The 27842-nt window shown below is 42.1% G+C and overlaps 2 protein-coding genes and 1 pseudogene across 15 annotated transcripts in view; 2 read left to right on the top strand and 1 right to left on the bottom strand.

The window, feature by feature from the left end:
- The window catches only part of LOC308650243 (MHC class I polypeptide-related sequence B-like), a 601646-nt gene that overhangs the window by 89912 nt on the left and 483892 nt on the right, over nucleotides 1–27842 (bottom strand). The gene's annotated exons all lie outside the window — the stretch shown is intronic.
- The window catches only part of LOC308650241 (MHC class I polypeptide-related sequence B-like), a 167606-nt gene that overhangs the window by 6554 nt on the left and 133210 nt on the right, over nucleotides 1–27842 (top strand). For 2 of the 12 annotated variants that reach the window (XR_014022299.1, XM_081296244.1), the window contains exons 3-8: nucleotides 619–906; nucleotides 1443–1757; nucleotides 1835–1960; nucleotides 5137–5198; nucleotides 5525–5590; nucleotides 7923–7993. Coding sequence is in view for 9 of the 12 variants with exons in the window: in XM_081296244.1 (XP_081152370.1) it covers nucleotides 619–906; nucleotides 1443–1757; nucleotides 1835–1960; nucleotides 5137–5198; nucleotides 5525–5590; nucleotides 7923–7964 (899 nt within the window). In the remaining 3 variants the exon portion in view is untranslated. Of the gene's footprint in view, nucleotides 1–618; nucleotides 907–1442; nucleotides 1758–1834; nucleotides 1961–5136; nucleotides 5275–5524; nucleotides 5650–6545; nucleotides 6561–6668; nucleotides 6751–7922; nucleotides 8341–27842 lie in introns of those variants that run through there. The other 10 variants (XR_014022298.1, XM_081296241.1, XR_014022300.1 and 7 more) reach the window with 9 other exon arrangements.
- LOC308649362 (spermatogenesis-associated protein 1-like) overlaps nucleotides 26694–27842 on the top strand; it is a 51778-nt pseudogene continuing 50629 nt past the window's right edge. Inside the window, exon 1 of the transcript in view lies at nucleotides 26694–26834. The product of the transcript in view is annotated as a spermatogenesis-associated protein 1-like (transcript). The remainder of the gene's footprint in view (nucleotides 26835–27842) is intronic.

Here is a 27842-nt window from a genome sequence, read left to right as displayed (position 1 = left end):
TTTGAAGAATGAAATCCTCAGACACAAGAGTGAGAGCAAAGTAACAGAATTTATTAGTGTCATAGAAAGAAAGTGGAGCTCCCAAAGAGGAGGAATCCCAAGAGTGGGATACCCAAGAATGATTATTATCTAGGAATGCCTTTGCGGGGTTAAGAGAGCTAGCCCCCTACCCAGTCCTGGATAAGGAACTCAGTGTCCACAAGCTTTTCATGAACGCTTTGGTCCAATCAGATTGTTGTGCCTTTCTTCGTGGGGGGCTAGGTACCAGGAAATATATGTCTCACTATCAGCTAGTTCTTTCTTTCTTTTATTTTACTTTTCCTCTCTCTGCTTGCACAGGAGTTGGCCTGACTTGGTGAGGCCTGGCTGGTGTCTTATAATTTCTCAGCCCTCCTATACAGGGACTTGAGCCTGAAGGAGCCCAACTTTCCTGTCTGTCCATTTTAATCTATTCGAACTGCATTTGGTTGGGGAGGCAAGCAGTGTTCTCCATGAAGCTCAGCACAGGAAGACATCGAGGGGAGCCAGGAAGGGGTCCCCTGAGGGCTGAAGTTTCATACTTGGGCAGGGAAGGCAGAGTAACCAGGGGATAGAGAAGTGACTACTGGGCCGGGACAGGGTCTCATTCCCTCCAGGAGAGTTGGGGCTGTGAAATCCGAGAGGACAACCACACCAGGGGCTTCTGGAATTTCTACTACGATGGGGAGCCCTTCCTCTCCTATCACCCAGAGACGCGCAGCTGGACGGTGCAGCCATCCTCAGCTCAGATCTTGGCTATGAAAGTCAAGAATTCCTGGGATGCAGACGGCATTCAAAGCAAGGCTCAATGGGCCCATGTGCAGGGAACAGTTTGTGGAAGACTCTGGAGATATCTGAACTCCTGGATAGCCTTCAATGAAACTACAGGTACCCCCCATTCCTGAAGCTCCAGAGGACCCTTTGTACTATGGGACACGTGTGTTCCCTGTGAGTGTGTTGTAGTCTGATTGCCCTGTCCTGATAAGCTTCTGGATAAAGACAGGAGGGTTTGGCAGCAAATGAACTATCTGGGCCATGAGCAGGAAGCAACCTGAACCTTAGAAAGCAGGGGTTTAGGCAGGAATAGAATCCTTACCTACCTGTCTGCCTACCAGCCTGTTTATCATGTAGAGCTCCCTCATGGACCCGTGACCCAGGAGAACCCCCAGCACCCCTTCTTCAGCATCAACATTTGGGAGAGAGAATGTGAGGCCACAAGCCAAGGCCTATCTTCCTGCCAGTCAAAGGATTGAGGCCCCAGACTGAGAATAGACTTGCAGAAGGTCAGGAGTCAATGAGGACTTTGGCCATAGACAGAAGAAGAGTGGAGAGTACTAGCCCTGTTCCCTCTCCCTTTATTAGAGGGGAGAGAGGTTTGAAAACATCCCTGACTTGTTCTGCTTTTTCTGCCTTTTCTTCTCCAGTGTCCCCAACAGTGAATGTAACCTGTGATGAGGTCTTGGAAGACACCATCTTCGTGACATGTTGGGCTTTGGGCTTCTATCCCCAGAATATCTCTCTGACCTGGCTTCAGGATGGGGAACCCCTGAGCCAGGACACACAGAAGTCTGGGAGTATCCTGTCCTGTGGGAATGGGACCTACCAGACCTGGGTGTCCACCAGGATTCCCCAAGGACAGGAGCAGAGGTGCAGCTATCATGTGGGACACAGCGGGAATCACATTAATGGCACTGTGTCTTGTGGTGAGCCTGGGAGTCCCAGAAGAGGTTCCCAACAAGGTGAGTCAGTGACCAGGGTGGTAAGAGGGGGGAAGCCTTGAGCTCCAGTGCCCAGAATGTAACAAGCCTTCTTTCAGGGACTGCACTGCTGCTTCGGAGCCGATGGCCCACCATTCTGGCTGCTGTTGTTGGTGCTGTGTTCTTCTTGTTTTGGCTCCTTTGGTGCAAGGAGAGAGGGACAACATCAGCTGCAGAGGGTCCAGGTGAGAAAAGTGGTCACTGGCTGGAGATTGCAGGGCCTGTCTTGGCTGTAGCGTCCCTTATGCCTCCCACTGCACAGAGAGCATTGGAGGTGACTAGACTTCTGGAATGGAGGGGAATGGAGGTTTGTGTATTTGTGAAGTGATGGGAGCCATGTCTCCAGCTATTCCCCTTAGCCCTGCCAAAAACCAGGGTAGGGAATTCCCTTGAAGTTCTAGTTGCAGATCTTCTGGCTGCAGGGGCTGTGGCTTCTGCTCCTCTCTTAGGCTCCACAGGCTTGACCAGGGGTCTGTGTTGGGAATGGTGGGCTGATTAGTGTGGGCTAGATTATCATGGCCTCAGAGGGACACACATTAAAAACATCTGCAATCTGGGGGATCATAGCCTTGGGGTAACTCACAGTAAAAGCATCTGTTTTAGTCAGTTTTTCCACAGCTGTGACTCAAAGACCTGACAAGAATAATTTTAGAGGAGGAAAAGTTTATCTGGAGCTCATGGTTTCAGAGGTTTCAGCCCATAGATGGCTGACTCTGTTGCTCTGGGCCTGAGATGAGGCAGAACATAATGGAAGAAGGGTGTGGAGAAGAAAAGCAGCTTAGGACACAGCCAACAGGAAGCAGAGAGAGCTTTCCCTTCACCAGGGACAAAAATATTCACCCCTAGGGACCTTCCTCCTCCACCCACACTCCACCTGCCCACAGTTACCACCCAGTTAATTCCTATCAGTGGATTAATGCAGTGATTATTTTAAGGCTCTTATGAGCCAGTCATTTCACCTCTGAATGTTCTAGTATTGTTTAACACATGATCTTTTTGGGGATCCCTCATATTTAAATCATAACAACATCTATGATCTGGGGCTGGGAGGCTTAGAAACTGGAGTGGAATCCCACGAGAGGTGATGCCTCTGGACCCTTCCTGACTATGTCCCCTCCCCAAGACACTCCAGCCATCATGAAGAAACCAGGAAAAAGACCCATGAGGCCTGGAGTGCCAGAGCCCAGCCTGCACAGCCTTGGGGAGGCCTGTGTAGAGCAGGTGTGGCAGTCTTCAGTGCAGCTGGTCATCTTCTGTCCTCTGTCCAGCTCCTCTAGTCCCTCCTCAGGAGCTTTCCCCTGATTGTGTCCTCTGGGTCACCTAGGATGTGCTCCCTTCTATTCCCATCACATGGCTCCTCCTCTTGGAGTGGCTTTGCAGGTGATAGGGAGAGTAGAAAACCAGCTGTCCTCGACCATCTAGGGAGAGACACTAGCCCTTTGTGAGGCAGCTGCAGTTACTGTTTTTTTCCTGCTTCTGAGATTTTCCTGTCCAGTCCTTGGAGTCACAGTCCCTAGAGTTCAGTGTTTTGGGTCACTTGTTCTGTGCTCTGTGGGTTTCCCTTGTCCACACTGAGTTATTTTCTTTTTTAGTATTTTTTAAAATTGTAGATAGACCCAATATCTTTATTTATTTTTATGTGGTGCTGAGGATCAAACCCAGTGCCTGACGCATGCGAGGCAAGTGCTCTACCACTGAGCTACAACGTCAGCCCCATCCTGAGCAATTTTCTTTTCTCAAGATGCTCACTGCTCTGTGAATTTGGTGTGAGGGATGGTCAGAATGATTCCTCCATAATTAAGTTGCTTGAGAGGACAGGAAAAGAAAACAGGAAGTTCAGGTTTTAGCAGGGAGCCAAGGTGATGGGTGAACAGTGACAGGGTGGAGGGTGGACAGAAGCTCAAATCTTGTTTCTGCCCCTTCTGTATGGCTGGCATGGGGGCAGTAGGTGGTTTCTTGTCCTTAACCTGATTTCACTGTCTCTTGGCTTCTCAAGCCTGAGGAGACTGCCCTAGAGCATGGACCCAATGAAGGTGACTCCCCCAATAGGGAAATAAGCTTTCTGCTAGCTCTTTCTCTCTACCTCGGCTTCTCCAGTAGGGCAAATAGAGGGAGTATTTGTGTGTGTGTGTGTGTGTGTGTGTGTGTGTGTTTGTGGTGCTGGTGATTGAACCCAGGGCCTTGTGCATGCAAGGCAAGCACTCTACCAACTGAGCTATAACCCCAGCCCAGGGGGAGTATTAATGTTGATTTCCTGTAGGCAAAAATGATTGCCTGGAATGTCACTAGGGCATTGCCAAGGAAAAGAGTTCAGAAGGTCGGTTTCTCATTTCTGCATATTTCTGCTTTAAATGTTGGGTCTCTATAAGGATGTTTCCAGTTTCAGCTGCGTGGATATGAATAATAGTTCTCTAGTGCTCATGTTATAGAAATCACATGAGTGCCCCATGTAGGATACCTGGATTGTGGCTGTGGTAGTCCCAGAGTGCAGAGTGGGCAGACAGCCTCAGGCTAAGGGTCTAAGGAAAGCCCCTAGTCTGCATTGGAAAGAAGACCCCTGTGGGCTGTGAGGACTGTGGCCTGGGTAAGTTCCTGCTAAGACTGGGGCAGGAAGACCAGGGTCACCTCAGAAAGCAGTGGCTCTTGGGGAGGAGCTGAATTCCCAGAGATAGGTATAATAGGGGGCAGAAGGTGGGAAAAGTGCAGATTGAGATCCTGGGCAGGTGCAGAGGGTCAAAGATTCTTAGTCTCCTATGCACTGGCTGCTCCAGGGTCAGTTGAGCAACAGATCATGTGCCACATATGTTTTTCCATGGTAGGTGTGTTTGCTGGTACCCCTGGGCTTCCTGGTGGGCTCTCATTTAGAGCTACTAGCTCAGGGCTGGGAGGGAGGGATGCTGAGCTGTAGTGGGGCAGGCCCTGTTGGGTGAGCACCTGCCCCTGCAGGGGAGGGGGTCTGTGAACTAAAATGAGTTGAAGTGCTGTGTGTGAGTGAGCCCCATGTCCAGACCTGGCAGGATTAGGTGCTGCCCTATCCGTGAGTCCCCTACTCTATCATGATTGATTGGGCTTGAAAGGAGGGGGCACTGAGCTTTGCTCCCAGATTTTGTCCTCAAATACTGCAGCCCTTTCACCCTTTCCATGGTGGAAACAGAGACAGGTGGTGCTGCTGATGGAGACCCAGAGGAGCCTATGAGGGCAGCAAAATGGGATGAGAGGGAGAAAAAACTCAGGGAATTTACTTTTCTCAGAGAAAGGCCCAATCAGAGTTTTGAGGAACTGAGGAGAGAGAGGTCCTGAGGGAATAAAGAACAATATTGTGCAACCAATTGAACACTGTCTGGTTCCTTCTTCCCCATAGGTCGAGAGTCTGCACGTTCCTGGATCAGCAGCAGAGGGCACCAACTGACCACAGTGGACCAGGCGCAGGCCTATAATCCCAGAGACTGGGCAGACTGAGGCAGGAGGATTGCAATTTAGTGAGGTCCTCAGCAACTTGGTGAGACTACATCTCAAAACAAAAATTAAAGGACTGGGGATGCTCAGTAGTAAAGTGCTCTTGGTTCACACCCTAATTAAAAAAAAAAAAAAGTTACCACACTGGAACCTTGAAGCTGGAATTTGTCCTTCTGCTGTCAGTTCCTGGCTCTCCTGATGCATCAGGGGGCTTAGCCTCTGCTGCCCTTGGCCAGGTCTGGACTCGGCTTCCTACCCTCCTCTGACTAGCACTTTCTCTCTTGGAGCCTTAGGTTCCTCTTCTCTACCATTTGGAAGGACATATTCATCAACTGTTGGGGTTGAAGGATTTAATACAGGTGAGCTGCTTGCAGCTCTGCCATACTACATATTGTATATATAAATTATTGTGAATGAATTTTATTTGTAAGTGTCCTTGTTTGCCTCCTCCCAAGAAGACTAAAATACTGGCTTTCCTTGACTGTGTAGGACCCCTCAATCCCCGTCTGACTATGCATTACTTCATGTCTTCATGATTTTATACCATAAAATTTTATATATATATATACATATCTTATATGTATTTGTGTGTGTGTGTGTGTGTGTGTGTCTCATCTTTTTTATTTCATGTCTCTGGGAAGAGACAGTAAAAGAGTTAGGGAAAAGGACATGTTTGTCTCCATGTCTGACAGAGCATAAAAAAAAAAAAAAATCCACCCAATTCTCAAAGTTTTCTGTGACCAAAAGATTCACAACAAGAGAGGGCTGGAACTGAGGGGCAGGGCCACCTGGGGCCAATATTCAGAGCTGACTCTGTGGTTTCTTCTGCCTTGAAGAGCTGGAGCCCTCATGTGATGACTCAGAGTTGTAGGGTGTTTGGTCCTTAAAAATTCATGGTTGGTGGTCAAAGACCTGGCTATGTGGTACAGAAAAATTACAGTGGAAACGAGCTTATTAAAGCAATGCCCCCAGGGACCTAGTTCCATTGAAAGCATTATTGTGCCCTGATGTGTGCAATAGAGCAGGACAATGATCACAAGAATGCCCTTCCAGGTTTGTATGGTGTTGTGGTTTAGATATGAGGTGTCCTCCAAAGAGGTGAAATAGTGCAAGAAAGTTTAGAGGTTTAACAATTTGGTTATGAGAACCTCAACCTTAACCTAATCAGTATGTTAATTTACAGATAGAGATTAAATGAGTGGCAACTGTAGGCAAATAGAGTGTGGGTAGAGGACATAGGTCACTGGGAGCATGCCTTTGGGGTTTATATTTTGTCTCTCCTGAGTGAAACATTCTCTGTTTCCTGTTGCCAAGTCCTGAAGTCCTTTCCTCTGCCAGGATATTCTACCTCACTCTAGAGCCAGAGCTGCAGCATTAGCCGAACAAGGACTTAATCTCTGAAACTCTGAGCCAAAAATAAACTTTTCCTCTTCTAAGTTGTTCTCATCAGGTCTGTTGGTCACAGCAGCGAAAAATCTGACTAAAATATAAGGTAAGCTGGGTGTGGTGCTGCTCACCTGTAATCCCAGTGGCTTGGGACGCTGAGGTAGGAGGGTCACAAGTTCATGAGGGCCTCAGCCACTTCATGAGGCCCTAAGCAACTTAATGAGACCCTGTCTCTAAACAAAGTATAAAAAAGTTCTGGGATGTGGCTTGGTGGTTAAGTACCCCTGGGTTCAATCCCTGATACAAAAAAAAGTGATTGGAATCAATGAGTGGATACCCTGGTGTTCTTACTTGAGACAGCCAACTGAGTCCCTGATATAAGTAAACATTAGTAGGTACTGAAATGAAGAGATGGACTGCATCTAGGAATTTTTGCACGCAACCTCTTGGCACAAAATAATAACTGTTCTATTGGCTAAGAAAGTAGAGACAGATGATAGATGTCTATGTAACAGATTTTCTGGGATAAAAACTTAATCATAACTGAAAAATTCAAAAGGATGTTGGCAGCCCGAGTGTAGGGGACTTTGCTTACCCAACAGGAGATGCAAATGCTCAGAGTGCTTCAGAAGAACCAGAGCAAAAGACGCTGCACCAAGTTGGACACGCAGTCGTGTTTCTTCAACCAAGAGACACATTATCCAATTCATATTGACCAAGGATGAGCAGAAAGCTATGCCCACCACAGGAATAGTTGGATAGGGGATTTCCACAGACAATAACACATTCCTTGTGTAAAAGGGGGTGGGGGTGATACATAGGCATGGAGGGTATCTCACATGCCATATGAATGGGATGAAAGGAGTGTCCCCACTAGAGAATGTGCTCTCTGTTCCTGGTGGCTCTGAAGAAGAGGAGTGGGGGAGGATGCTGGTGTTACTATGCAATTGTTCCAGAGACGGGAGACACTGGTGTGATGACCACTTCACATCAGCTTTCTTTTTTCCTATCTGATCCTACACAAGAGAGTGTAAATATTAATATATTTCTCAGTGTTGGAGATTGAACTCAGTTTGTGTATGCTAGGCAAGCACTCTGTCTCTGAGCTACACACCAGTCCCTGTAAACCTATTTTAAAACATTTGTGTGAGAATTTCTAAGAGCTTGAGGGAGTGTGCTGTGCCTTTACCCTGTCTGGCTAATTTGTTTTTTTTTTTTTTTAAGAGAGAGTGAGAGAGAGGGGGACAGAGAGAGAGAGAGAGAGAGAGAGAGAGAGAATTTTAACATTTATTTATTTTTTCTTAGTTCTCGGCAGGACACAACATCTTCATTTGTATGTGGTGCTGAGAATCGAACCCGGGCCGCACACACGCTAGGCAAGCTCGCTACCGCTACCGCTTGAGCCACATCCCCAGCCCCTGTCTGGCTAATTTGAATGAACAGTGATTGCAACTCTATCACCTGGTAGTGAAAAGGACCCATGTGTTCTGCACCTGTGAAAGCTCAACCTCTGTGAATGAAAACAGTCTGATGAAGACACTTGCAATGCTAGAAGAGCAACCTATCATCTAGAGCAGCACAATGGCCTTTCACCTTTCTGCAGGTGAAAGCAGTCATATAAATGAAGACAAGGGAGAATCGCAGTTTTCAGTAAAGAAATGAATAAATGGTTACATAATGAGGTTAGAATGTAAGATTAAAAAAAATCATTGGCCACGTAAAAGCTCATAAAAAGATGTTTTGAGTAATCAATTCACCATCACATAATGCCAGTTCAGTTATCTATGGGATCAACTGGTATAAAAGCTCCATCAAACATATTCTCAAGGGAATGAGTGGAAAGATGTCATTTATCAGTCTCTTGTTCTTGAGCCAAAACCATGTGCCTACAAATTGCTGAAGTTTTATATCAGATGATTGCTCAATCATGGAACTTTGTCATTCTTTCTCCATCTCTCAGTCCCCAGCACCTGAGCCCTATTATTATATCACCGAATTCCTTGGTGGGAAGCAGAAACTGCCTCTACTCCCTGGAAGAGGAAAATTCCCACAGTCTTTCATGCAGCTGATACTGGATGAGGTTTCAGTTTCCCCAGACACTCTGACTAGGATGTGGTGGTGACACAGACAAACTGGTGCTTGTGGAAAGGCTGCACGAGTGGCAATAACAATGCACAGTTGTCAGGAGAGATAGTGGCAGGCCCGGTGTCCAGCAGCAGAAGCAGTGGTTGCTAAGTTTGTGCTGACCCATGCACTCGTGTAACCTTAAGTGTAATCCTGTGGCCCTCCCCATATGAAATTGTCCTTCAGTGTTATGCATGCACGCGCGCGCGCGCACACACACACACACACACACACACACAATTTTGATTTGCATTTCCTTGAATGCAAACTTTATTTATTTAAAAATTTATTGGAGCAGTATAATTATGCAATTAGTGGGATTCTTTATTGCATATTCATACATGTGCACAATATTATTTGGTCAATTTCATTCTCCAATACCTCCTCTTTCCCTCACATTCGTCCCTTTCCTCAACCTGTCTTTTTTCTAATTTAATGATGTTCCCCATCCCATTTTTTCTCCCTAATTTCCACATATGGGAGAAAATATTCGACCCTTGACTTTCTGAGTGTGGCATTTTTACTTAACATTCTTAAGTTCCATTCATTTCCTTGCAAGTGGCATTATTTTATTCTTCTTGGTGACTAAGTAAAACTTCACTCTGTATAGACCACACTTTCTTCATCCATTCATCTGATAATGGGCCCCTAGGTTGTTTCCATAATTTAGCTATTGTGAATTGGGCTGTAATAAACAGTGATATGCATGTGTCACTATAGTCTGCTGCCTTTATTTTATTTATCTTTTGATAAACAGTGAGGAGTGGCATAGCCAGGTATATGGTGGTTCATTCCTAGCCTTTTGAGGAATTTCCATGCTGATTTCCATAGTGATTTACAGTCCCAGCCACACAGTATAAGGGTCCTTCCCCCTCACATCCACACCAGTATTTATTACTTGTATTCTTGATGACTACTATTCTTACTTGAGTAAGATGAAACCTTAGTATCATTTCAATTTGCATTTTGCACTTAGCAAAATCCCTGTAGCAAATGATGTTGGACCTTTTTTCCTCATATATTTGTTGGCCATTTGTTTTTCTTCTTTTGAGAAGTATCTACTTAGTTCATTTACCCATTTATTGATGAAGTTATTTGCTTTGTGGTTAAGTTTTTTGAAGTCTTTACATATACTGATGCTTATCTTGTTGAAATGATGTTTTGCCAAGGATCATATGACTATATCTGTGGGTTTGTCTCTCTGGCTATGTTTCTGTTTTAATGCCAATACCATGCAGTTTTTGTTACTATAGCTCTGTAGTATCAGGTATTATGATACTTCCAGCATTTTTTTCTTAGATGAGCTTTGGGACTGTTTTTTCTAGTTCTGTGAATAATGTCATTGAATTTTGATGGGGACTGTGTTGACTCAGTAGGTTGCTTTTGGTAATATAGCCATTTCAACAATACTGATTCTGTGTATCTATGAACATGGGAAGGCTTTCCATCTTCTTACTGTCTTCTCAATTTTTGTCTTCATTGCTTTATAATTTTTCTTTTCTTTTTTTTAATTTATTTTTTTATTGGTTGTTCACAACATTACAAAGCTCTTGACATATCATATTTCATACATTAGATTGAAGTGGGTTATGAACCCCCCATTTTACCCCAAATGCAGATTGCAGAATCACATCGGTTACACATCCACAATTTTACATAATGCCCTATTAGTAATTGTTGTATTCTGCTACCTTTCCTATCCCCTACTATCCCCCCTCCCCTTCCCTCCCATCTTCTCTCTCTACCCCATCTACTGTAATTCATTTCTCTCCTTGTTTATTTTCCCATTCCCCTCACAACCTCTTATATGTAATTTTGTATAGCAATGAGGGTCTCCCTTCATTTCCATGCAATTTCCCTTTTCTCTCCCTTTCCCTCCCATCTCATGTCTCTGTTTAATGTTAATCTTTTCTTCCTGCTCTTCCTCCCTGCTCTGTTCATAGATGCTCTCATTATATCAAAGAAGACATTTCGTATTTGTTTTTTAGGGATTGGCTAGCTTCACTAAGCATAATCTGCTCTAGTGCCATCCATTTCCCTGCAAATTCTATGATTTTGTCATTTTTTATTGCTCCATAGTACTCCATTGTGTATAGATGCCACATTTTTTTTATCCATTCATCTATTGAAGGGCATCTGGGTTGGTTCCACAGTCTAGCTATTGTGAATTGTGCTGCTATGAACAACGATGTGGCAGTATCCCTGTAGCATGCTCTTTTAAGGTCTTCAGGGAATAGTCCGAGAAGGGCAATAGCTGGGTCACATGGTGGTTCCATTCCCAGCTTTCCCAGGAATCTCCAAACTGCTTTCCAAATTGGCCGCACCAATTTGCAGTCCCACCAGCAATGTACAAGTGTACCCTTTTCTCCACATCCTCGCCAGCACTTGTTGTTGTTTGACTTCATAGTGGCTGCCAATCTTACTGGAGTGAGATGGTATCTTAGGGTGCTTTTGATTTGCATTTCTCTGACTGCTAGAGATGGTGAGCATTTTTTCATGTACTTGTTGATTGATTGTATATCCTCCTCTGAGAAGTGTATGTTCAGGTCCTTGGCCCATTTGTTGATTGGGTTATTTGTTATCTTATTGTCTAATTTTTTGAGTTCTTTGTATACTCTGGATATTAGGGCTCTATCTGAAGTGTAAGGAGTAAAAATTTGTTCCCAGGATGTAGGCTCCCTATTTACCTCTCTTATTGTTTCTCTTGCTGAGAAAAAACTTTTTAGTTTAAGTAGGTCCCATTTGTTGATTCTTATTATTAACTCTTGTGCTATGGGTGTCCTATTAAGGAATTTGGAGCCCGATCCCACAATATGTAGATCAGAGCCAACTTTTTCTTCTATCAGGCGCAGAGTCTCTGATTTGATATCAAGCTCCTTGATCCATTTTGAGTTAACTTTTGTGCATGGCGAGAGAAAGGGATTCAGTTTCATTTTGTTGCATATGGATTTCCAGTTTTCCCAACACCATTTGTTGAAGATGCTATCCTTCCTCCATTGCATGCTTTTAGCCCCTTTATCAAATATAAGATAGTTGTAACTTTGTGGATTAGTCTCTGTGTCCTCTATTCTATACCATTGGTCCACCCGCCTGTTTTGGTACCAGTACCATGCTGTTTTTGTCACTATTGCTCTGTAATATAGTTTGAAATCTGGTACCGCTATACCGCCTGATTCACACTTCCTGCTTAGAATTGCTTTTGCTATTCTGGGTCTTTTATTTTTCCATATGAATTTCATGATTGCTTTATCTATTTCTACAAGAAATACCTTTGGGATTTTGATTGGCATTGCATTAAACCTATATAGAACTTTTGGTAATATCGTCATTTTGATAATGTTAGTTCTGCCTATCCATGAACAGGGTATATTTTTCCATCTTCTAAGATCTTCTTCTACTTCTCTCTTTAGGGTTCTGTAGTTTTCATTGTATAAATCTTTCACCTCTTTTTTTAGGTTGATTCCCAAGTATTTTATTTTTTTTGAGGATATTGTGAATGGAGTGTTTTTCCTCATTTCCGTTTCAGAAGTTTTGTCGCTGATATACAGAAATGCCTTTGATTTATGCGTGTTGATTTTATATCCTGCCACTTTGCTGAATTCATTTATTAGTTCTAGTAGTTTCTTTGTAGACCCTTTTGGGTCTTCTAGGTACAGAATCATGTCATCTGCAAATAGTGATAATTTAAGTTCTTCTTTTCCAATTTTTATGCCTTTAATTTCTTTTGTCTGTCTAATTGCTCTGGACAGTGTTTCGAGAACTATATTGAATAGAAGTGGTGATAGAGGGCATCCCTGTCTTGTTCTGGATTTTAGAGGGAATGCCTTTAACTTTTGTCCATTCAGAATGATGCTAGCCTGAGGCTTAGCATAGATAGCTTTTACAATGTCAAGGTAAGTTCCTGTTATCCCTAGTTTTTCTAATGTTTTGAACATAAAGGGATGCTGTACTTTGTTGAATGCTTTTTCTGCATCTATCGAGATGATCATATGGTTCTTATCTTTAAGTCTATTGATGTGGTGAATAACATTTATTGATTTCCGTATATTGAACCATCCTTGCATCCCAGGGATGAATCCTACTTGATCATGGTGCACAATTTTTTTGATGTGTTTTTGTATTCGATTCGCCAGAATTTTATTGAGGATTTTTGCATCTAGGTTCATTAGAGATATTGGTCTGTAGTTTTCTTTCTTTGAGGTGTCTTTGTCTGGTTTCGGAATCAGGGTGATGTTGGCCTCATAGAATGAATTTGGAAGAGCTCCCTCTTTTTCTATTTCCTGAAATAACTTGAAAAGTATTGGTATTAATTCTTCTTTAAAGGTTTTGTAAAACACCGCTGTATACCCATCCGGTCCTGGGCTTTTCTTGGTTGGTAGTCTTTTGATGGCTTCTTCAATTTCAACCATTGATATTGGTCTGTTCAAATTGTGTGTATCCTCCTGATTCAGTCTGGGCAAATCATATGACTTAAGAAATTTATCAATGTCTTCACTATCTTCTATTTTATTGGAATATAGGTTTTCAAAATAATTTCTAATTGTCTTCTGTATTTCTGTAGCATCTGTTGTGATATTGCCTTTTTCATCCCGTATGTTAGTAATTTGAGTTCTCTCTCTTCTTCTCTTCGTTAGCATGGCTAAAGGTCTGTCGATCTTATTTATTTTTTCGAAGAACCAACTTTTAGTTTTGTTAATTTTTTCAATAGTTTCTTTTGTTTCAATTTCATTGATTTCCGCTCTGATTTTAATTATTTCTTGCCTTCTGCTACATTTGCTGTTGTTTTGCTCTTCCTTTTCTAGGGCTTTGAGATGAAGTGTGAGCTCATTTATTTGTTGTTTTTTTCTTTTTTTGAGGAATGACCACCAGGCAATAAATTTTCCTCTTAAAACTGCTTTCATTGTGTCCCATAGATTCTGATATGTTGTGTCTGTATTTTCAGTTATCTCTAAGAATTTTTTGATTTCCTCCTTTATGTCTTCTGTAACCCATTGATCATTCAGTAACATATTGTTCATTTTCCATGTGATGTAGGATTTTTTCTTCCTTCTTTTATCATTGATTTCCAGTTTCATTCCATTATGATCAGATAAAATGCATGGTATTATATCCACACCTTTATATTTACTAAGGGTTGCCCTATGGCATAATATATGGTCTATCTTTGAGAAGGATCCATGTGCTGCTGAGAAAAATGTATATCCACTTGATGATGGTTGATATATTCTATATATGTCAGTTAAGTCTAGGTTATTGATTGTGATATTGAGTTCTATAGTTTCTTTATTCAACTTTTGTTTGGAGGATCTGTCCAATGGTGAGAGAGGTGTGTTGAAGTCACCCATAATTATTGCGTTGTGGTCTATTTGATTCTTGAACTTGAGGAGAATTTGTTTTATGAATGTCGCAGCACCATTATTTGGTGCATAAATATTGATAATTGTTATGTCTTGTTGGTGAATGGTTCCTTTTAACAGTATATAATGACCTTCTTTATCCCTTTTGATTAACTTAGTCTTGAAGTCGATTTTATTCGATATGAGGATGGCCACCCCTGCTTGCTTACGAGGACCGTGTGCGTGGTATATTTTTTTCCATCCTTTCACCTTCAGCCTGTGTATGTCTTTTCCAATCAGATGTGTCTCCTGGAGGCAGCATATTGTTGGATTTGTTTTTTTAATCCATGATACCAGCCTATGTCGCTTTATTGGAGAGTTTAAGTCATTAACATTCAGAGTTACTATTGATATATGGTTTGAACTTCCATCCATGTTTGATTATTTATCGTTTTTTTAAACAATTTAGTTTGTTTCTCCATGATTATCTTTTCCCTCACCCTCTGTCTTTACTGAGCCACTTCCCACTGATGGTTTTGGTTATTGTTTTTCATTTCTTCCTCGTGTAGTGTTTTGCTCAAAATGCTTTGCAATGCTGGTTTTCTGGCTGCAAATTCTTTTAACTTTTGTTTATCATGAAAGATTTTTATTTTGTTGTCATACCTGAAGCTTAATTTTGCTGGATACAGAATTCTTGGTTGGCATCCATTGTCTTTCAGTGTTTGAAATACATTGTTCCATGACCTTCTTGCTTTCAGTGTCTGTGATAAAAAATCCGTTGTTAACCTTATTGGTTTACTCCTGAATGTAATCTGTCTCCTTTCTCTTGTAGCTTTTAATATTTTCTCTTTGTTCTGTATATTGGATATCTTCATAACAGTGTGTCGTGGCGTTGGTCTACTGTGATTTTGTGTGCTCGGTGTCCTGTACGCATCTTCAATTTGTATATCTGATTCCTTTTTTATTTCTGGAAAGTTTTCTGTAATTATTTCATTCAGCAGGTTACTCATTCCCTTGGTTTGAATCTCTGTATCTTCTTCTATCCCGATGACTTGTAAGTTTGGTTTTTTTATGTTATCCCATAACTCTTGGATGTTTTTCTCGTGATTTTTTACCAGCCTTTCTGAGTTGGCTAGACTCTTTTCAAGATGATATATTTTGTCTTCATTATCTGACGTTCTGGCTTCTACTTGCTCCACTCTGTTAGTGATACTCTCAATTGAGTTTTTAATTTGGTTTATTGTTTCCTTCATTTCTAGAATTATTGTTTGATTATTTTTTATAATCTCTATCTCCTGATAAAGATGCTTAACTTCTTCTTTTATCTGTTTATGTAATTCATTCTCAATGTGTTCTTTCACTGCTTGAATTTGCTGTCTTGTATCCTCTTTAAGGTTCCATTCCATCTGTCTAAGGTGTTCCTTGAGTTCTTTATATGACCATTTTTCTGATGACTCTAGGTCCTCCTGAATATTTAGGCTGTCCTGCATTGTTTGTACTCCTTTTCTTCCTTGCTTTTTGAAGCTGCTCATGTTACTTCTTGTTCTGTTTGACTGCTGAGTTACTGTTTACTCCTATAAATTTATTTGATGCTTGGGAGGAAAGGTATTAGAAGGGAAGGGAAGAAGTCACTAAAGAGAATGAGAGTAAGCAGGTAGAATTCAAGGAAGGGGGAATAAGAGAAATGAAAAGACAAAAGAAGAAAAAAATAGGAAATAAAAAAAGAAAAAAAATTAAAAAAATAATAAAAAAATGAAAATTAAAATTAGAAGAAAAAAATTAAAAAAATTGTAAAAAAAATTTAATAAAACAACAAGAAAGAAAAATGAAAATGAAAGAAAAACCCAAATCAAAAAAAAAAGAGAAGAAAAAAAGGAAAAAAAAACTAATAAATGCAGTCTTAGAGTTTGATTAACTTCTCTTCCAGTAGGTGGCGCTGTGCCCACCAGGCCAAGTTTCTCCTGTCAATACGTGGGAACCAGTCACTGTGCAGCAGCTCCTCCCAGACTGGGCGAGTCTCCAATCCTGAGTGCCTAGGGCCTTCTCTTGTGTCTAGTCACTTCCCACTTTTCCTCTAGCCAGGCCCCTCTCACGGGTGCCGCTCACCACAATAATGGCTACACGCCAGGTCTGCTGCTCCCGGGAGCCCTGTTTTCATGAACGACTGGGCACACTCTCCCTGTTTGCCATTCCCTCAGACCCTAAGTTTGTAGACCTTGGGGCTGAGAATCCTCAGCGAATTTTACTTGTCCTGCGGTAGCCACGCCCCCAGTAGCTGGTGCAAGAGACCTCAGCAGTCAGCCCTGGTGGTAGCTGTAGTTCCGCGCTGCGGGTCCCGCACCACCTCTGATTCCCTGGGTTTGGCTATCGCGCTCACGGGAGAGCTGGGAGGGGCCCTTACAGGAGAGCTGGGAGGGGCCCTTAAGGTTTCCCCTATGTGTGGAGAGGGAAGGCTAGGGAATTACACACCAGTAGCCACGGGTTTCAATGAAGTTATCTCCTCCGCCGCAGTCTGATGACATCAGTTCTCTGCCATGGTGGTGTCTCTTGCAAATGGCGACAGTTCGTTTCCCTTTGCCGGGCGACCAATGCAACGGGTGGGTTCTTACTGTCTCTCCCAAGCCCCGTTTCAAACCTGTGGCCACTACCTATGAAGGCTCGGTAGGCATTTACCTCCGTAGAATGAGAAGGGCTGACCAGTTGTTTCAGCCGGATGGATTAGTGCTGAGTCACAGCTGTTTGTCTGCGGGAAGCAGGCGAATGGGAGCTTGAATTCAGCCGATCCGGGCTCAGTGTGTGTTCTGAGAGGCCCAGACTGTTCGCCCCAGATCCACATCAGCTCAGCATTGCCTAGTGATCCTGAGCAAACAGATTTAGGTTGTTTACGACTCCCTATGCCCGCACAGCTGAAGAGGTCAGAGACTTGATCTCTCCGCGCCCGCCGCCATGTTGGAATCCTGCTTTATAATTTTTCAATGTAGAGGTCCTTCATCTCCTTGGTTAGATTTATTCTAAGGTATTTAATATTTTTTTTTCCTGAGGCTCCTGATTTCTTTTTCAGTGAATTCATTACTGATGTATAAGAAAGCTATCAATTTTTGTATATTGAATTTGTATCCTGCTACTTAATTTATTAACTACTCAAGAAGTCATATGGTAGAGTTTTTTGGATCTTATAATGGTAGGATCATATCTTTTTGTAATTGATTTTATTTTTGTAAATACACAACAATGCAATGTATTATACATATAGAGCACAGTTTTCATAACTTTGTATAAAGTATGTTCACACCAATTTATATCTTTATACATGTACTTTTTTCATATTGCAATTCTTATTACACATATATACCACAAATTTTCATATCTCTGTTTGTATATAAAGTAGGTTGACACCAATTTGTTTCTTCATATATATGCTTTGGATAATGATGTCCCTCTCATTCCACCATCCTTGCTAATCCCCTGCCTCCTCCCTTTCCCTCCATCTGTTCTTCTCTATCTAGAATTCATCTATTCCTCCCATGTTCCCCCTCCCTACTCCATTATGAGTGAGCCTCTTTATATCAGAGAAAACATTCACCACTTGTTTTTTTTGGATTGGCTTACTTCACTTATCATAATCTTCTCCAACGCCATCCATTTACCTGCAAAAGCCAAGATTTTATTCTCTTTTATTGCTGAGTAAAATTCCATTGTGTGAATGTGCCACATTTTTTATTCATTCATCCACTGAAGGGCATCTAGGTTGGCTCCAAATTTAGCTATTGTGAATTGTGCTACTATAAAGATTGATGTGGCTGTGTCTCTGTGGTATGCTGTTTTTAAGTCCTTTGGATATAGTCTGAGGAGAGGGATAACTGGGTCAAATGGTGGATCCATTCCCCGATTTCCAAGGAATCTCCATACTGCTTTTCTCTATTCTGTACCATTGGTCTACCAGTCTGTTTTCGTGCCAATACCATGCTGTTCTTGTTACTATTGCTCTGTAGTATAGTTTAAGGTCTGGAATAGCGATGCCACCTGCTTAGCTCTTCCTGCTAAGGATTTTTCCAGATGAATTTCATGATTGCTTTTACTATTTCTATGAGGAATGCCATTGGAATTATTATAAGAATTGCATTAAATCTGTATAGTGCTTTTGGTAGTATGGTCATTTTGATAATATTAATTCTGCCTATCCAACAGCAAGGTAGATCTTTCCATCTTCTAAGGTCTACTTGGATTTCTCTCTTTAGGGTTCTGTAGTTTTCATTGTATAGATCTTTCACCTCTTTTGTTCAGCTGATTCCCAAGTATCTTTTTTTTTAAGGTTATAGTGAATGGGGTAGTTTTCCTCATTTCCTTCTCTGAGGCTTTGTCACTGATATACAGAAATGCCTTTGATTTATGAGTGTTGATCATATATCCTGCTCCGTTGCTGAATTCATTTACTAATTCTAGAAGTTTTATGGTAGAGTTTTTTGGGTCTTCTAGGTAGAGAGTCATATCGTCAGCAAATACTGCTAATTTAAGTTCTTCTTTTTCTATGCATATCCCTTTGATTTCTTTCATCTATCTAATTGCTCTGGCCAGTGTTTCAAGAACTATGTTGAATAGATGTGGTAAAAGAGGGCATACTTGTCTTGTTCCAGTTTTTAGAGGGAATGCCTTCAATTTTTCTCCATTTAGAATGATGTTGGCCTGAGGTTTAGCATAGATAGCCTTTATGATGTTGAGATATGTTCCTTTTACCCCTAATTTTTTTTAGTGTTTTGAATATAAAGGGGTGCTGTATTTTGTCAAATGTTTTTTCTGCATCTATTGACATGATCATATGATTCTTATCTTTAAGTCTATTGTTGTGATGAATTATAATTATTGATTTCCATATGTTGAACCAACCTTGCATCCCTGGGATGAATCCCAATGATCATGGTGCACAATCTTTTTGATATGTTTTTGTATTCAATTTGCCAGAATTTTATTGAGAACTTTTTGCATCTATGTTTATCAGAGATATTGGTCTGAAGTTTTCTTTCTTTGATGTGTCTTTGCCTGGTTTTGGGATCAGGGTGATATTGGCCTCATATATAGAATGAGTTTTGAATTACTGCCTCTTTTTCTCTTTCCTGAAATAAATTGAAGATTATTGGTGTTAGTTCTTATTTAAAGGTCTTGTAGAACTTGGCTGTGTATCCATGCATTCCTGGGCTTTTCTTGCTTGGTAAGCTTTTGATGGCTTCTTCTATTTCCTGACTTGATATTGGTCTGTTCAATTGTGTATATCTTCAGGACTCAATCTGTGCAAATCATATGACTTAAGAAATTTGTCAATGTCTTCACTATCTTCTATTTTATTGGAATATAGGGTTTCAAAATAATTTCTAATATCTTCTGTATTTCTGTAGAGTCTGTTGTGATACTGCCTTTTTCGTCCCATATGTTAGTAATTTGAGTTCTCTCTCTTCTTCTCTTTGTTAGCATTGCTAAGGGTCTGTCAATCTTATTTATTTTTTCGAAGAACCAAATTTTAGTTTTGTCAATTTTTTCAATAGTTTCTTTTGTTTCAATTTTGTTGATTTCTGCTCTGATTTTAATTATTTCTTGCCTTCTGCTTCATTTGCTGTTGTTTTGCTCTTCCTTTTCTTGGGGCTTTGAGATGAAGTGTGAGCTCATTTATTTGTTGGTTTTTTTCTTTTTTTGAGGAATGAACTCTAAGCAATGAATTTATCTCTTAAAACTGCTTTCATTTTGTCCCATAGATTCTGTTATGTTGTGTCTGTATTTTCATTTATCTCTAAGAATTTTTTGATTTCCTTCTTTATGTCTTCTGTAACCCACTGATCATGCAGTAACATATTGTTCAATTTCCAGGTGATGCAGGATTTTTCCTTCCTTCTTTTATCATTGATTTCCAGTTTCATTCCATTATGATCAGATAAGATGCATGGTATTATCTCCACACCTTTATATTTACTAAGGGTTGCCCTATGGCATAATATATGGTCTATCTTTGAGAAGGATCCATGTGCTGCTGAGAAAAATGTATATCCACTTGATGATGGTTGATATATTCTATATATGTCGGTTAAGTCTAGGTTATTGATTGTGTTATTGAGTTCTATAGTTTCTTTATTCAACTTTTGTTTGGCAGATCTGTCCAATGGTGAGAGAGGTATGTTGAAGTCACCCATAATTATTGTGTTGTGGTCTATTTGATTCTTGAACTTGAGGAGAGTTTGTTTTATGAACATAGCTGCGCCATTGTTTGGTGCATAAATATTGATAATTGTTGTGTCTTGTTGGAGAATGGTTCCCTTTAACAATATATAGTGTCCTTCTTTATCTCTTTTGATTAACTTAGGCTTGAATTTGATTTTATTCTATATGAGTATGGGCACTCCTGCTTGCTTCGGAGGACCATGTGAGTGGTATGATTTTCCCCAACCTTTTACCTTCAGCCTGTGTATGTCTTTTCCTATCATATGAGTCTCCTGAATGCAGCATATTGTTGGATCTGCTTTTTTAATCCAAGTTACTAGCCTATGTTGCCTAATTGGTAAGTTTAAGCCATTAACATTTAGGATTACTATTGATATATTGTTTGTACTTCCAGTCATGTTTGTTTATTTATTTATTTAAATTTGGCTTGTTTTTCCTTTTTGATTATTTTTTCCCTCTTTACTGGGTTACCTCCCACTGTTGGTTTTGGGTGCTGTTTTTCATTTCCTCTTTCTGTAGTGTTTTGCTCAAAATGCTTTGCAGTGCTGGTTTTCTGGCTGCGAATTCTTTTACTTTTGTTTATTGTGAAATATTTTAATTTCATTGTCAAACCTGAAGCTTAATTTTGCTGGATCCTATATTCTTGGTTGGAATCCATTATTTTTCAGCGTTTGAAATACGTTGTTCCAGGATCTTCTTGCTTTCAATGTCTGTGATGAAAAATCAGCCGTTAACCTAATTGGTTTACCCCTGAATGTAATCTGCCTCCTTTCTCTTGTAGCTTTTAATATTATCTCCTTGTTCTGTATGTTGAATATCTTCATAATAATGTGTCTTGGTTTTGGTCTATTATGGTTTTGTATGTTTGGGGTCCTGTAGGCTTCCAGGATTTGGAAATCCATTCCATCTTTCATGTCTCGAAAGTTTTCTAAAATTATTTCATTGAACAGATTGCTAATTCCTTTGGTTGGAACCTCTATACCTTCCTCTATTCCAATGACTCTTAAGTTTGTTTTTTTATGATATCCCATATCTCTTGGATGTTTTGCTCATGGTTTCTTACCAGCCTTTCTGCGTTGACTATACTCTTTTCAAGTTGATATACTTTTTCTTCATTATCTGATGTTCTGACTTCTATTTGATCTAGTCTACTTGTAATATTCTCATTTGAGTTTTGATTTGGTTTATGGTTTTCTGCATTTCTAGGATTACTGTTTGATTCTTTTTTAAAATTTCTATCTCCTGGTAGAGTTCATTTTTTGCTTCTTGAGTCTGCTTATGTAATTCATTTTCAAAGTATTCTTTCATTGTTGGGACTTGCTGTCTAATGACTTCTTTAAGATTCCATTCCATCTGAGTCAGGCATGCCTTGAGTTCTTTCTCTGTCCATTTTTCGGATACCTCTAGGTTCTCCTGTAAATTTAAATTGTCCTGCATTGATTGTAATCCTTTTTTCCCTTGTTTTTTCATGGTCTTCACGTTACTTTCCAACTCTGTTTAACTGCTGTGTTTCTGTTTTCTCCTATAATTTTTTTTTTGGTTTTATATCTCTGTGGTCTCTCCTTTGTGGTGGGAGACTATGTGTGGAGATGTTGGGCTTTATTGTAATTTAAAGCTGATTCATTCATTTCATAAAAGGCTTATGGATTGTGTATGGATTCTGTATGGATTCTTATGGATTCTGTAGGATCTGTTGTTTGGTCTTTGGATTTTATGTTTAAGTTGGATGCTATGATGGTATGAATGTTAGTATGTCTTGGCTAGTTTGGAAGATTGCTCTACTGAAGGGGGATATTAACAGGCTAATTGATCAGGGTATTTGGTAGTAGCTGGGGACTTAGGAGCCCTATAGACAGCCTCAGAACATTCGCCTATTTGCATTTAGAAAATTACATGTAATGAAAGTCGTAATGCTTGGGATGAAAGTTAGGGGGAAGGGGAAGGAAGAAGTCCTTAAAGAGAAAGAGGGAGAGAAAAATAGGTAGAATAAAGGTGAATGGAAAGAACAATAAAAATTGAAAAGGGAAAAGAGAAAAAAAAAAGATAAATGCAGTCTTAGAGTTCTATTTTCTTCTCTTCCAGTAGGTGGAGCTCTGCCCTCTGAGCCAAGCTTCTGCCCTCTATATGCTGGAAGTAATCCCTGTATGGTGGCTCCTCTTCCCCTACTGGGCATCTCTCCAATCCTGTTAGCCTAGGACAATTTCTCTTCTCCGGCCCCTCCCCCCCTTTCTCCTGCCAGCCAGCCAGGCCCTGCTCACTGCTCACCAGAGGCTCCTCCACAGATCTAGTTAAACTTGCAGCCCCATGAGTGCCCTGTTCTCCCGAACAACTGAGCACTCTCTCTGTTTGCCATTCACCCAGACCCCAAGGTTGTGGAGTGGGTGATATGAGAACCATCAGCTTATTTTGCCTGAACTCCTTTGGTGGCCATGCCCCCGGAGCTGGCAGCTAAGGCCTTGGCTGTCACTGCTGGTGGTAGGAGGAGTTGGAGGTCAGGAGTCCCCTCTGCTTCCCTCAGCCCCTACAGTCACACCCACAGAGCTCTGGGGAGAGATTTTTGAGGTTTCCCAGTTGTATGTATCTGGTGGGGATGGGAGTCACACACCTGTTGAAGCCGATTTCGCTGTGAAGGTATCCCGTTTGCCGAACTCTGGTGATGTCAGCTCTCTGCTTTGGCGGGCCCCAGACTCCTTGCTGGAGTTTCTGATGGGAGGTGTGGGTCTGGCCTGTTAAGGTCTGTAAACAAGTCAAGATGGCACCTGGCATTTTAAGTGTGGAGATTCCTTATTGGTTGACTGCTGTATCTAGTTTATGTTAATTAAGATAAGCTGTGTGGAATGTATATATACCCCTCCCATCCTACAATAAATGGCTCCCACTCATGCTGTATCAATCTCCACAAGTTGCTCGTCACCCCCTGGCTATTTTGCCCAGCTAGCTGGGCTGCAGCACTGGCCTGTCTCTGGTCTGTCCTGGTCTTGGTTTCAGTTCTTGGTCCACTGTTTCATGAAGGCTTGGTTAGCAACCACTTCAAGGGATCCAACTCTTCGTTTCTCTACACTGCACATGGTCTCCAGCAGTGCTGAAACGCCTCTCTCTGTGGCTGGTCACCAGACAGCGGCGACCTGCACCTCCAGGCGCAGGGTGGCTGAGATTCCCCTGTACCAGGGCAAGCTGTCATCTCCAATAATCCCAAACTCCCCCCCTAGGTCTCACTTCAGCGGAATTTTGCTGGGAGTTTCTCAGCAGGCAGAATCCAAACGTTCTGATGTGTCTCTCTGTCTGCATGGCTAAGGAGGTAATGAAAGTGCTGCCTCCCCACCTGCAGCCATGTTGAGTCTTCCTCCCAATGGTCTATTTTGAAATAAAGTAAGAAAGCATTTCCCCTATGTTCTCTTCTAGTAATTTAATAGTTTTAGGTTTTGGGGGGATTTTTTTTTGTAAAGTGTTTTTCTAGTATGCCCAGACTGGTCTTACTCTTATGGGCTTCAGTGACCCTCCTGCCTCAGCATCAAGAGTAGCTGGGACTATAATTCTCCCTAACACACTCAACTTCAGTTCTTCCATTCATATCTTTAATCCATTTTGAGTTGATTCTTGTATGAAAGGTGAGATGAGTGTTCATTTTCATTCTTCTGTATGTGGATATTTGGTTTTCCCAGAGACATTTTCTCTGCATATTTGCAAACTTGTTTTTTCTGCATGCTTTAAAAAAAAAAAAAAAACAGTTCCCGTCCTGATGAGGCAAAGTAGTATCTTGTGCTTTTGGTTCATATTTCCCTAATGACTTCTAATGTTAACTCGCTTTCCCTGTTTTTATTGGCCATTTGTGTATCTCTTCCAGGAACTGTCTGTAGGGATCCTTTGCTCAGCTTTGAATAGGTTGAATGCTTTGTCCCTTTTGATTTGTAGGGATTTGTCAGGAGCTGCCCTAGATGGACACACCTTGAAGTCCTGATGCCCCAGGCACTGAACAATTATTGCCTTCTGTAGTAACTTGGGCATTCCCCAGCTTAGAAAACAAGGCATGGCGCCAGGTGTAGGTGTCACCCACTGGGGTTGAGTTACACTCACCTGTTCCTTTGTAATCCTACACTTTTGGCCTTTTGGGGACAGAATTTTCCATGGAACCATCCCTTGTGTGTCCCCTATATAAGAATAAGGAATTCCAGTGTATCTCTCTCTCTCTTTCCAGCGACCCATAAATTCTCAGAGCCTTCCCCAGATTATTGAAAAGGTACTTCTGTGTATTTGCATGTTTCTTTGTCATTTGCTTAAGTTACTGGAATAGTCAGATTTTGTGGACCCAGCATTAGGTCACCAGCTAGAATAGATGGCAATAGGGATTCTTCTTTGTCTCTTTGTTTTTGTAGTGCTGGGATCAAGCACATGTATATGGTAGGCAAGAGCTCTGCCACTGAGCATTATCTCCAGCACTGAATTCATTTTTGTGTATGTGTAAGAAAAAGCTCCACCCTCATTTATTTTTATGGGAATCTCCAGTTTTCACAGCACCATGTGTAGAAAATATACAGCAGCTCTCTGGGGACACTGCTGCCTGGCTTTCCCCAGCGGATGCTGACAGGACCACTTACCTTCCCACCTAGGGCCACAAATGGCCTCTCTTCTACTTTACATCCAGCCCTATACTTCAAAACTGCCCACTCTAAACTCCTTTTGGATTGTGGTCTGCAGCCCCTCCTGCCCCTCTAAGATACCCTCCTTGCCCCAGCTTGTCTTTAAGGAGCTTGCAAAGGGGCTGTACCTTCCTCTCTGTCCCCTGACCTGCCTGTATTTCCAAACCTTCTGGCCATGGGTCCTCCTACCCTGGGCTCCTCCTGACCTCTGGCCCTCTAACAAGCCCAGTCTGCAGCCTCTCACCTTTGTGAAGGCCTTCTGCTACAGGCCCGGTTCCCCCTTCCACTCTCCACCAGTACTTTTAGTAGGCCTGTGCCTCTGTCTTGGTTCTAAACTACATGTCAGCCTGTTTCCATGTTCCCTTCCTCCGTTCTTCAGGTCCCATGTTTCTTTCCTCCTATCCTGTTTTCCTTGTATTGGAAATCCATATTCAGGGGACTTTGTCCCTTTTCTTTCTCTCAGTGTGGCCTAGGAGGGCAAAATAAGTGGTGATCGTTCCTGAGCTCTTGATTCCAGGAAGAAATGTCATCTGTGGCTTTCTGCAGGAAGGCTGGTTGCAGAGTGCAGGGACCTCTCTTCTCACTGCATTTGTCAGAGAAGGGCAAGCAATAGGGTCTGTGGAGCTCAACATAAAGGAAATTAAAGAGAGAGAGCCATGTTGGCGTCCTATGTGGGCTAGAGTTTCTACCTAGTGGGCAGGGAGGCAGAGAGGACAGTGGATGTAAAAGTGACTGGTGGATGGGTGCAGGGTCTCATTCCCTCCAGGACACTTGGGGCTGTGAGATGCAAAAGAACAACCACACCAGGGGCTTCTGGGATTTCTACTATGATGAGGAGCCCTTTCTCTCCATTTATCCAGACACTCAAAGCTGGATGATGTATCCTTCCTCTACTCAGACTTTGGCTATGGAAATCAAGAAGCCATGGAAATCAGATGATAGTGCAAGCAAGGCTTACTGGGCCCTCAGGCTGGGAAAAGTTTGTGGAAGATTCTATATATATATATATATATATATATATATATATATATATATATATATATATCTGAACTCCTGGATATACTTCAATGAGATAATTGCCCCCATTCCTCTGTGCCTTGATCCAGAGGACTTCCTCTGTAGTATGGGATGCTTGTGTTTTCGGTTGTTGTGATGTGTTCTGATTTCCCTGTCCTGTTAAACCACTGGATAAATAAAGGAGGTTGTGGCTACATATGTACTGCCTGGACCATAACCAGGAAGAACCCTGAGCCTCAGGAGACTGGGGTAAGGCAGGACTTGAGGCCTCTTCTGGCCATCTGCCAGCCAACCCTATTTTTATGCAGAGCTCCTTTATGGCCTCACAAACAAAGAGTCCCTGTAACACCCCCTCCTCAACATCAACATGTGGAAGTGAGAATGGGAGGTCACAAACCAAAGTTCAATCCTCCTGCCAGTCAGAGAACTGATGCCCTCAACTGAGAACAGATTTGCAGCAGGCCTGGTGTCAATGAGGACTTTGGCCAGAAAGAGAAAAGTAGAGAGAACCATCCCTGTTCCCTCTGCCTCTTTTAGAGGGGAGTGAGGTTTGATCCCATGCTTGACTGGTTCTTCTTTTTCTTCTCCAGTGTCCCCAACAGTGACTGTGACCTGTGGTGAGGCCTTGGAGAATACCATCAATGTGACAGGCTGGACTTTTGGCTTCTATCCCAAGATTATCTCTCTGACCTGACACCGGGATGGGAGACCTCTGAGCCAGGAGACACAGCTGTCTGGGAGTTTCTTTCCCTATGGGAATGGGACCTACCAGACCTGGGTGTCCACCAGGATTCCTCAAGGACAAGAGCAGAGATTCAGCTGCCCCGTGGGATCCAGCAGGAAAGACAGCACTGGCACTGTGCCCTGTGGTGAACCTGGGTGACCCAGAGGGGTTTCCGGTGGGTAGGTCAGTGACCAAGGTGGTGAGAGAAAGGAAGTCTAGAGGCTCTGGAACCCAGATGGTAACATGTGTGCTTTCAGGGTTGGCCCTGCCACTTCACAGCTGATGGAGTGCCTTTATGTCTGTGGTTGTTGCTGTTGATGCTGTTCTTCTTCTTCGTGTCCTTTGGTGCAAGAAGAGGAAGACAACTTCTGCTGTGAAGGGTTCAGGTGAGAAATGTGGGAATGGATGGAGATGGCAGGTTTTGGGGTTGTAGGGTCCCTCATGACTTCCACTGCACAGAGGGCAGTGGAGGTGACCAGCCTTCCAGAACAGGGATAGATATGTCTTTATTTGTGCGGGGCTGGCAGCCAGGTCTCCAGCTACTCCCCTTAGTCCTGCCAAAAGCCAGGGCAGTGAACATCCTAAAAGGTCCAGCTGCACTGTATTCTTGTCACAGGGTTAGGAGTGAGCAGCAATGCGGCTGTGGCTCCTGCTCTGTCCTTGTCCCCTTCTCTGTCTCAGGCATTGGGGGATTAACCAGGGGAATGGTGGGCTGATTGGTGTGGGTTAGATTATCACAGAATCAGGCAGACACAGAGTAAAAGGACATGTGATCTGTGTTCTTTAGAAACTCTAGAGGAATCCCACGAAGGCTAATGCCTCTGGTTCCTTCCTGTCTGCCTCACTTTTTATAGTCTCTCCACCTGTCATGAGAAAAGCAATAAAAAGACCCATTCAGCCTGTGCAAACAGTGCCTGCCCCTGGAGAGCCCATGTAGAGCCTGCCCGGGGGGTTCAGCATATGTAGTTCTCTTCTGTCTCCTCTGAATCTCTCCTTTCTCCTCAGGGGTCTCTCCTATGTGTGTCCACTAGGTCACTATATATACACACATATACATACACACACAAACAACTAAATTAGTAATAGGATTAACTTTCTTTCATTTGTTGTAATAATTAGTTACACATGACAACAGAATGCATTTTGATTTATTATACACAAATGGAGCGCAACTTTTCATTTC

Source organism: Spermophilus citellus (assembly GCF_964194105.1).
Source record: "Spermophilus citellus genome assembly, chromosome: 5".
In the NCBI taxonomy this organism is placed as follows: domain Eukaryota; kingdom Metazoa; phylum Chordata; class Mammalia; order Rodentia; family Sciuridae; genus Spermophilus; species Spermophilus citellus.
This window is presented reverse-complemented; position numbering and strand designations above follow the sequence as displayed.